Source organism: the organism of the source record quoted next, unplaced genomic scaffold, assembly GCF_019419815.1.
Source record: "Pyrus x bretschneideri cultivar Hongxiangsu unplaced genomic scaffold, Pyrus_bretschneideri_v1 Contig9, whole genome shotgun sequence".
In the NCBI taxonomy this organism is placed as follows: Eukaryota; Viridiplantae; Streptophyta; class Magnoliopsida; order Rosales; family Rosaceae; genus Pyrus; species Pyrus x bretschneideri.
In genome coordinates, this window is record NW_025999831.1 from 6,125,761 (window position 1) to 6,136,836 (window position 11,076).

At 38.4% G+C, this 11,076-nt stretch overlaps 1 protein-coding gene across 1 annotated transcript; it reads left to right on the forward strand.

The window, feature by feature from the left end:
- The first annotated feature begins 4,087 nt into the window (after nt 1-4,087).
- On the forward strand, nt 4,088-10,840 carry LOC125473518 (xylan glycosyltransferase MUCI21-like). The gene is made up of 2 exons (XM_048576428.1): nt 4,088-4,659; nt 9,761-10,840. The coding sequence occupies exons 1-2, from the start codon at nt 4,432-4,434 to the stop codon at nt 10,838-10,840; spliced, it is 1,308 nt and encodes a 435-aa protein (XP_048432385.1). The 5' UTR covers nt 4,088-4,431.
- The last annotated feature ends 236 nt before the right edge of the window (nt 10,841-11,076 follow it).

The window sequence follows — 11,076 nt, forward strand, 5'->3', positions numbered from 1 at the left end:
GCTCAAGAGGGCTGGGTCTTTGGACTAGAAAAACATCCCAGCCGTGTGTTGGGTGTGCTCGTCAAGGAAGAACACCAAACATGTCACTTCCGGTGGCAGTCTGCGGTTTTGGTTCACTGTAGAACCACTTCCCAAGTGACGGAGAGTGAAATCTCGACATCGACAAACCAAGAAACCTCGGGTTCAAGTTAAGGTTGTCGAACTCTAATGAGATTACGAAAATCTTAGCCAAAATTTTGACAGGGATGACTTCAGGTCATAGGGAAAGGCAGTCATGGTGGCTGGACACGGCTGCAAGCATGGACGGATCCATATAGGGATCCGGGAGGTCCCGGGATCCTCCGGAAGCCCGAAAAAACACTTGTGATCGACCTACGGGACCCTCCAACAATTTGGGCAGGTGTTGCAGAGAGGCAAGTTGCCTCCATGGATGTGCATGCAGTAGTGCTTATAAAGAAGAAGAAAAGGTTTCTAATTTTTGTTTTAATCCTCCAAATCGTTGCAACCTCCCAACTTTAAACTCAAGTTACCCCATCCCCGAGCACCATTTGCCGTTCCACCACCTCTAGCTGCCTAATTTTATTTCTTCCAAATTCATTTCACAGAGGCATTTCAGCTTTCTCCTGCCCACAGTCAAGCAGACTCACTAGCTTGGAGCCTCGAACCCGGGACCTCCCTGTTTTTTGTATTTTAAGAGCCAAAATCCGCGTCCTTACCACTTGACCACTTGATGTGGTTGATTAATTTTGATTATTCAATTAACCAAATTCAATAAAAAATAGTGCTATGGAACCAAACTAGTCTAATATATATTTTTTTTTGAACTTTTATCTTGGGACCCCCCGATCTTGAAATCCTAGATCCGCCACTGGCTGCAAGCTATGCTTTTGTCAGAAAATCAGTGGTGACGCCGGTGATGGCGTCGGGTTCTAGGTTTAGAGATTAGAGGGCTCCATGGTCTCGGCTTGCTCACTGGTGTGGGTTCGAAGAACCTTAGAAAAGAAAATTTCTTATTTTTTTTTCTTTATTTCCATAGTATAATACAATGCATATTGACAAATAATTTAATGCATGAGCAGATATAGGATGCAATTCATGGAAAATATCAAATTCACATAATTCAACAATTATGGATATAATGCATACACAAGTTATGTAGAATCTAGAATTAGAAAAAGGTAAAGTTGGGTCATGCATTATGGGGAATGTTCATGCTATTAGGGCTGCAAAAATATTGAGATAAAAAACGTTGTTTTGGACGAACATGATTGTGTGATGATATTGGTGAACTAGTTTGATGCAAAAAACTTTCACGTCAGATTCCTAAGTGCAACGGTAGGAGCGTGCTGATAATGTATTGTGGCCTATTTTATCTGACAGGGGAAGGGGGCCAGCAGCACACAAAGAGAAAATGGAGAGAGATGTGTTTGTAGGGTTGTGTAGAGGAATGTGTGTTATTCCCCTTACGCAAATGCCTTTATTTATAGTAACAAGAGGGAGAAGAAATCCTTCTCCTCCAAGGAATACAAATCCTAATAGAAAAGAATAACTAGAATCAAATCTAATCTAGGATTTAGACAATCACACTTAAATAAGAAGTTTACAACAAAAGCAATAAAAATACTAATTGTCTTAGCAAAAACAATTTTTTTTTTTTGAACAAATGATATTATCTACATTAAGGGGGTGGGGGAATGGGTTAAGTCTCACAATGAGCTAGTAATAATGTGGTTCAAATTTGCCTTTGGCGAGAATCGAACCTAAAACCTCTCACTTACAAGTGAAAAGGAATACCACTAGTGAGAGGCTAAGCTCATCCCTTCCTCCCTTATTGTAGATAATATCGTTTGTTAAAAAAAATAAAAATAAAAAACTCGGAGTATTTCATTCTCAAGCACCCCTAAATTTTTTGGGCTTGAAAAAATAGGGTGAATACCTAATTAATTAGCTACTAAGAAATCAGTATTTGAGAAGTCAATTAACGAACACATGAATAGCAGTTAAGCAGTACAAGTGAGCTACTTATAGCATTGATTGCAGGCTAAGGTCACTGTTCAGGTTTAACCAAATAACCACTAAACTAATCTTCAAAATTAACAATTGGTTAATAGCCTAACACACCCATAACTTGCTAACACCAACATGTTTATTTTGAAACTTAAGTTATGGATAGATTTGTCTTCTTTCCTGTTTAGATGGTTTGTGGGTGGTAAATTCAATCATTGGGCGTGCTTGATTTAAATCAATCTTGATAGCATACCCTAAACTCTAAGGGCGAATTCAAATCAAATTATTATGGCTAACTTATTGTGAAGTTTAGCCCACTCATTCATCTCTTATTCTAATAGTATCAAATGCATTAAAAAAAACTAATCCAAGCAATTTACAGAGTTGCTTGCTCATACATTAAGATTTATTAGTTATAACTTCCTGCATGAACAAAATGTGTACACACAAGTGTACATGAACGTTCAAGCGCTAACGAGCTAGTAACTTAAAACGGTCATTGTTTAGATCATTATTAAATGATCAACCCTGCAAAAAATCAATGAATAACACTCTAGATTGCAAATTGTATAACTTTTAAGTATTCATTCATAGATCATCAATTTAAACCATTTACCTACTTGACTCTCATAAGTAAATTTTAGTGTTTATCAATTTGACTAATATTGGGAAAGAATAATCTATGCATTAAGACTTGAAAAATGACATAGGGTGGGTTATTCTAGTGGTTAGAGTTTTCCTCTTTAAGCAACTGCATATCGGGTTTCAAACTCTCCCCCTCCCCCGCTCTCCCTTTCCTGTAAATTAGACGAGGAATGTTACAAAGACCACGTTTCTATACCATATTAGTGTTATGTGCCAAGTGATGTATACAGCTATCATCCAATGAGATAAATTCATTAATTCTCATGGTATGTACACATCACTTGCCACATCAAATAGTACACAAAAAGTAGTACAAACAAGTGATCTCCCCAGCATTTTCCAAATTAAAATATATAGCAATGTTGCTTGTACTGAAAAAACTTCAAAAAAAAAAAAAAATAGACGACTCATCAGATCAAATAAAATACAAGCCTACCAATAATCCCTATTTCCCTCTCCCGAAGCTACCAAGTATATTTATATACAATTCTTTTTTTGTTAGAATGTATATATTAAAGACAAATTAGTGCACCAATTAATAGTAAATTGTCTTTCCTAACAACAAATACAGATCTTATAATAAGAAGAGCATGCATTAAGCATTTGTATATATATGTATACAAATCAACATTTGTCTAGGTTTAAGTATCTTTCCTACACATTAACCCAAAGCTTAGGCATAAGAAAATGGTACAATATCTGCGCAATCACCAGAGGAAGAAATGTGAACAGAAATATCTCACAGAAGATGAAGAGTATTGTCACACCTTCCTAATTTTCTGTGTTTGCAAAAGATAAAGGCCCAGGCTTCTCTCTTTCTTCTTTCTTGTAGCTTCATATTTTTAAGCCCCCATCTCTTTTACTCTAACACCGGTTTGTCTCTTGTACGTAAGTCTTTCTCTCGTGTTGGTCTCCCTAGAATTTTATTTCCATTATTTATTTATATTCTTGTTTTGTTATTTAACATGTAGTTGCTATTGGTTTTTGCAGCTTCAACAAAATTATCTTCTTCAATCTCTAAGGGTTAGTACTCTCTTTATCCATTCTCTTCATATTGTTTGTTTAATTGTTAAATATTCAATTTAAAGTGGAGATAGTCCGTTACATGCTAGTAGACCGACCCAACTCTCATTTGTCTTTGTTTGTCAAACTTGTCTTTTTAAAATAAAATAAAAACATTTGTTAATGGCTATTCTTTTTAACCGCTTAAGTGGGCCCTTCGGTGATTTTAAATTCTTGTGATTGCAACTTATTCGTAAAAGGCCGAGCTAAATCGAATATCAATGTTCTTAAGCTCGGCTCTTGTGTAACTTTTTCAAATTCGAGCTGGGCTTGACTTACCTCTCATACGAGCTGAGGTCTCGATGCCAAATTCGAACGAAAACATAGTTGTGATTATTGTCGGTTTTATTTTGTAATTTGTTTTGATTATTGTCGGTTTTATTTTGTAATTTGTTTTGTAGTTCCATTTTATTTATATTAACATGTAGTTGTAATTGGTTTTTTTAGATTCAAGAGAATTATCTTCTTCAATCTCTAAGGGTAAGTACTTTCTTCTTCCTTTTTCTTTAGATTATTGGTGCGCTAACACTTCCTTTTTTTTTTTTAACCTCATGCCCTACTTTTGAGTTAGAAAAACTGTTATATTCAGTTTGAACGACTCGTTACATATTCACAGCCCCACCTAACTCTCGTTTCTCTATCTCCCAAACTAAATCTTTCGTAATATTTTATGTTCTATAATAAAACTGAATTGCAATATCTCGTTTGGCTACAGGAATGATAGTATGTGACAGAAGCAGTTTCCGATCAGATATTTGTATCATGAAAGGGGATGTAAGAACACACTCAGCCTCCTCTTCTATCTTTGTGTACGAATCCACACACAGAACTAGCTTCATAAATTACGTTGCAAGCATTCTTAAGGAGAAGGAAGAAGAAGAAACTGTCGAAGAACTCCAACACGAAAAGATCAAACCATATACCCGAAAATGGGAAAAGAGTACAATGGACTGTTGGGGGTTTAAAAATGCTTCACTACTTGGAGAGGTTTATCTCACAAAGAAAAATGTAACGCAGCGGAATTGATAGGCAAGAGAAAGAAAGAATTCTCAAAGTATTACACAAGGTTTTTATTCACTCACAAACTTAGTACAAAAGGAAACACTCAAACACTCTTAGAAGCTTTGTTGCTTCTTCTTACTTCTTACTTGACACTCTCACTTCTTGCTACTTGCTCTCTTTGTTGTTACAAATGGTGTGGATGCCTTCTCCTTTTATAGGCATGGATGGAACCTTGGAGAAGCATGAAAATATTATGCTAAAGATATCTAGATAATTCCACTACCTTCCTAAGCTAGAATTATCTACACTAATCTTGTATGTTGGTGGAATCCTCACCATTCTTCTAGACTCTTCTACCAACTTGAACTTTGCTAGAATTCTCTAGCATGTGCATGGATCTTTCTTTGTGTATAGGCCGGATCAATTATCTTTGGGCCAAGACAAGATTACAATTTAACATCCCCCCTTAATCTTGTCTTGTGACGCCAATTGAGTTTCTTAGTCTGACAAAGTCTTCTTGTTTGAGTGGCTTGATGAATATGTCGGCAACTTGGTCTTGAGACTTCACGTATTCCACTTGCACATCCTTTCTTGCAATGCACTCTCTTAAGAAATGATAACGGGTATCTATGTGTTTGCTTCTGTCATGGAATACTGGATTCTTTGCTAGAGCTATTGCAGACTTGTTATCGACATAGATCTTTGTTGGCTCTTCTTGTCGCATTCTTAATTCTTTCAGCAAGTTTCTCAGCCAGATTGCATGGCAGACACATGAAGTAGCAGCTACATATTCAGCTTCGCAGGTAGAGAGAGTGACAATCGGTTGCTTCTCCGACATCCATGTGAATGCAGTGTCTCCCATGAAGAACACAAATCCAGTAGTGCTTTTTCTATCGTCGGAATCTCCTGCCCAATCACTGTCGCTATATCCAGCAAGTTTGTAGTTATCAGAACTTGAATAAAACAAGCCAAAGTTAACAGTACCTTTGAGGTATCGAAGAATTCTTTTGGCCGTTTTCAAATGTGTAGTTGTGGGATTCTCCATGTGGCAACTGATTAATCCGACAGCATAGAGAATATCTGGTCTTGTGCAAGTCAAGTAGCGCAAGCTTCCAACTAGGCTTTTGCAAAATGTTGGATTACGCTTTCTCCTTTGTCATACTTGGTTAGTTTGACTCCATACTCTATTGGCGTGCTCACGGGTTTGCAGTTGTCCATTTTGAACTTTTTCAGTATCTCCTTTGTGTAGCTTTCTTGGGAGATGAAAATTCCTTCTTCGTTCTGCTTGACTTCAATGCCTAGGTGATCTCAAATTCTTTGGTCATCACTCTCTTGAACTCTTCAAACATGCTTGGATTACTCCCGGTGAAGATTAGATCATCCACATATAAGCACACAATCAAAATATCTCCATCTTTGACTTTGACGTAGAGAGCATGTTCATGAGGGCACTTGATGAAGTTGTTTTCTTGAAGTACTTGTCGATGCAACTATTCCATGCTCGTGGCGCTTGTTTTAACCCATAGAGGGCTTTCTTCAGCTTCAGAACTTTGTCTTCATGCCCTTTGATCTTATAGCCTGACGGTTACTGAATGTAGACTTCTTCTTCAAGGACTCCATTTAGGAAGGCGGACTTCACATCCATTTGTTGAATCTTCCAACTATTTTGAGCTGCCAAAGAAATTAGTAATCGTATAGTTTCCAACCGAGCAACGGGTGCGAATACCTCATCATAGTCGATTCCGGCTCTTTGACTATAGCCTTTCGCCACTAGTCTTGCCTTGTATCTTTCGACCTTTCCATTGGCATTTTTCTTTGTCTTGTACACCCACTTGACTCCGATGGCTTTGTGTCATTTTGGAAGAATAGCGAGTTCCCATGTATCATTCTTCTGGATTGCTTCAATTTCTTCATCCATTGCTTTCCTCCACTTAGTATCTTGCACTGCTTCTTGGAAGTCGACTGGTTCACAATCAGCAAAGAGACATAAAAGTGTAGGATTATCAAGTCTTTCAGCTACCTCATAAAGATCTCGTATACTTCTTGTGCGTGGTACTTCTCTTTCATTTAGACTCCTACTTGACAATGCTGATGCTGATGAATTACCATGATTGGTTGATGTTGGTGAAGCAGGTGGAGTAGTGGATTCTTGTTGAACCTCTCTTGCTTGCTCCATCATCCCTTGTTCATTCTCTTCTTCAAATTGAGGAAAGAAGTGAAGATCACCTGCATGCGGGCTAAAATCCCATTCTCCTTCTTCATCGAACATCACATCTCGACTGATCACCGTTTTCCCATTGTTTGGATTATACAGCTTATAGCCTTTTGAATTGGTGTCATAGCCGATGAAGATGAACTTCTCACTTTTGTCGTCGAGTTTGGTTCTCCTCTCGTCTGGTACATGTATATGGGTTATGCTTCCAAAAACTCTTAGATGAGAAATACCTGGTTTTCTTCCACTCCATGCTTCTTGCGGGATTTTTCCTCACACACTCCTTGTTGGAGACCGATTGGATAGGTAGACAGCACATGCTACAGCTTCTGCCCACAATTCCTTAGGCAATTTCTTGCTTTTGAGCATGCTTCGAGCCATGTCGAGGATGGTTCGATTTTTTCTTTTCGCCACTCCATTTTGTTGAGGGGATCTTGGAACTGTCAAAGGTAGACGAATTCCATTTGCTTCACAAAACTCTTGAAATTCCTTCGAAGTGAATTCTCCTCCTCGATCAGATCTCATGGCTCTGATCTTGCAACCACTCTCATTTTCTGCAGCGGCTTTGAACTTCTTGAATGCTCCAAAGACTTCTGATTTCTGCTTCAAGAAATACACCCAGGCTTTTCTTGAAAAATCATCAATGAAGAGAAGGAAATAATTATTTTTACCCAAAGAGCTTGGTTTTATTGGACCGCACACATCGGTGTGAATGAGCTCGAGTGGCTTCTGGGCTCTTGTGGTTGACTCCTTTGGAAAGCTTTTCCTGAACTGTTTCCCAAGTAAATATCCTTCACAAACTTGATCAGGGTGGCTGATGCACGGTAAGCCTCGCACCATCTCCTTCTTAGATAATAACTCCAATCCCCCAAAGTTAAGATGCCCAAAACGAAGATGCCAAAGGCAAGATATGTCTTTGTAACATATCTTGAGACACTTTGCAACATCGTTTTGAATGTTCATGGGAAACATCCTATTCTTTGACATTTTCGCCTTGTCAATTAATCTTCCTTTGTCATCTCTAAGAAAAAGGACATAATTTTTCGTATGAAAATCATAACCTTTTTCTAAGAGTTGACCCAAACTCAAAATGTTGCTTTTCATATTGGGCACGTAGTAGACATTCGAAATTAATTGGTGACCCCCATTTTCCAGGGAAATAAGGATGTTACCTTTTCCTTTTAAGGGTATTTTGGATTCATCTCCAAAAGAAACGTTGCCACTCATTGATTCATTGAGCTCTACGAAGATGCTTTTTCTTCCGCACATGTGGTTGCTAGCGCTGGTGTCAAGGTACCATGTATAGTCTTGGTCTCCATCATTGTTCTTGCATGCTAGTAGCACAACACAATTCTCTTCTTTCTCTTCTTTCACATAATTGACCTTCTCATCAAGTCTGCTGTTTGAAGCTCTACATTCCCAAGCATAATGCCCAAACTTTTGACAATTATAGCATTGAACTTGAGATTTTTCATACCTTAAGTTTGAGCGTCCTCTTCCGCGACCTTTTGTTGAGCTTTCTCCTCTTTCGTAGTTGCTATGGTTGTTGAAGTTCCAACCACATCCACGCCCATGTCCACGTCCGCGACCTCGACCACGACTTCTTCCGTATCGGCTTCTCTCGTTGTCGAAGCTTTCTTCTTTCTTCTTTGGCTGAACATGCGTCTTAAGGAGCTGCTCATCATTCCCTTGCCTCTTCTTATGTTTCTCTTCATATGCTTGTAGGGAACCCATTAATTGCTCTATACTAATTTCTTCCAAGTTTTTCGTTTCTTCAATCGTCACGACAATGTGCTCGAACTTGGGGTCCAACGAGCGTAGTATCTTCTCCATAATTCTAACATCTTCTAACTTTTCTCCGTTTCTTTTTAATTGATTGGAAACGGCTAAGACTCTTGAGAAATAATCAGAGATTGATTCAGACCCTTTCATTTGTAGAGATTCGAACTCACCTCTTAATACTTGAAGACGAACCTTTTTCACTTGTTCGGCTCCTTTGTAAGAGGTTTGAAGCTTCTCCCATGCTTGCTTGGCAGATGTTGCACTCGAGACCTTCTCAAAGCCATTGTCATCTAATGCTTGGTAGATGAGATAGAGAGCCTTCTTGTCTCTCTTTCTTGAATCTTTCAAACTATCCTTCTGGGGTTGAGACAGAGTAGCTTCATCTTCTGGCTCAGTGTAGCCTTTCTCCACGACTTCCCAGACATCGTGTGCACCCAAAAGGGCCTTCATTTTGATACTCCAATTATCAAAGTTGTTGTTGTCGAGCACTGGAACTTGGAAGGCTGCCATAGTGTTGCTAGCCATAGCTCTGGTACCACTTTGTTGGGGGTTTAAAAATGCTTTACTACTTGGAGAGGTTTATCTCACAAAGAAAAATGTAACGCAGCGGAATTGATAGGCAAGAGAAAGAAAGAATTCTCAAAGTATTACACAAGGTTTTTATTCACTCACAAACTTAGTACAAAAGGAAACACTCAAACACTCTTAGAAGCTTTGTTGCTTATTCTTACTTCTTACTTGACACTCTCACTTCTTGCTACTTGCTCTCTTGGTTGTTACAAATGGTGTGGATGCCTTCTCCTTTTATAGGCATGGATGAAACCTTGGAGAAGCATGAAAACATTATGCTAGAGATATCTAGATAATTCCACTATCTTCCTAAGCTAAAATTATCTACACTAATCTTGTATGTTGGTGGAATCCTCACCATTCTTCTAGACTCTTCTACCAACTTGAACTTTGCTAGAATTCTCTAGCATGTGCATGGATCTTTCTTTGTGTATGGGCCGGATCAATTATTTTTGGGCCAAGACAAGATTACAATTTAACATGGACACCATCACTGAATTAAACCTCATTGCAAAGAAAGACAGTTTGATGAGCATGCAACACGAGTGTGACGTTCAACATGATGTTCCAGCCGTGTTCTTCTCAACATCGGGCTATACCGGTAACTTTTTTCATGAATTCAACGATGGAATTTTGCCGTTGTACATAACATCCCAGCACTTCGGCAGCAAGATTGTGTTTGTCATTCTTGATTTTCATGATTGGTGGCTCACGAAATATGGAAACATCCTTTCACAGCTGTCAGATTATGCAGTAATAGATTTTGATGAAGATACGAGAACTCATTGCTTCCCTGAGGCCATTGTTGGTTTGAGAATTCATCATGAGTTGAGCATAAACTCTTCACTGATGGAGGGAAATAAGAGCATTGTCGATTTCAGAAATCTTCTAGACCAAGCTTACCTCCCTCGAATCCATTCCCTAATTCGTGAAGAGGAGGAACGTAAAGCACAAGAGAAGTTCTTTGAGTCTATGTACCACACATGGAAAATCCCTTTCAAAGTGGGGATGAAGGTGCATAAAACAGTACATCAACTGAAGAGGCCTACACTCGCGATCATGTCTAGAAACGGATCGAGACCAATAATGAATGAGAACTTCTTGGTGAAAATGGCAGTGAAAATAGGGTTTCAGGTCGAAGTTTTGAGGCCGAAGTGCACCATAGAACTAGCGAAGATTTATCAGGTTCTGAATTCAAGCGATGTTATGATTGGAGTTCATGGAGCTGCAATGACACATTTTCTTTTCATGAGGCCTGGCTCAGTTTTTATCCAAATTATTCCAATTGGAACTGCATGGGCAGCAGAGGAATATTATGGTGCACCTGCAAAGAAGCTTGGTTTAAAGTACATTGGCTATGAAATTCTTACCACAGAGAGCTCACTGTATGATAAATATGAATTAGATGATCCCGTTCTTGCAGATCCAACTAGAGTGACAGAACGAGGATGGCAAATCACAAAGAAGATATATCTGCAAGGTCAAACTGTGAGATTGGATCTCATAAGGTTTAGGAAGCAGTTGGTTGAAGCTTATGATTACATCATTGATAGAATATGACTTTTATGTAAAATATTATACTTGTAAATCAATACTAATACAGCAATCTTCCCTAAGTATCTATGTATTTATCAAAGGGATTTGCCCTCAAGAAAGTCAATGGCTATGCTTTTATAGGGCTAATTGGGTCCTTTAGCCATTTAAAATTCTTGTCGTTACAAGAAGAATGGGAAATGTTCAAATTGGTCAAATTAATTTAATCCAAACTGTTATTGTGAAATGAAATATTATTTTTA

What these genes read in the sequence shown, in the direction of transcription:
- LOC125473518 (XM_048576428.1), top strand. Translation starts at nt 4,432, where the DNA reads ATGATAGTATGTGACAGAAGCAGTTTCCGATCAGATATTTGTATCATG. An exon ending in GAAAATGGGAAAAGAGTACA is followed by an intron (nt 4,660 to 9,760) that starts ATGGACTGTTGG and finishes TTACAATTTAAC; the next exon opens with ATGGACACCATCACTGAATT.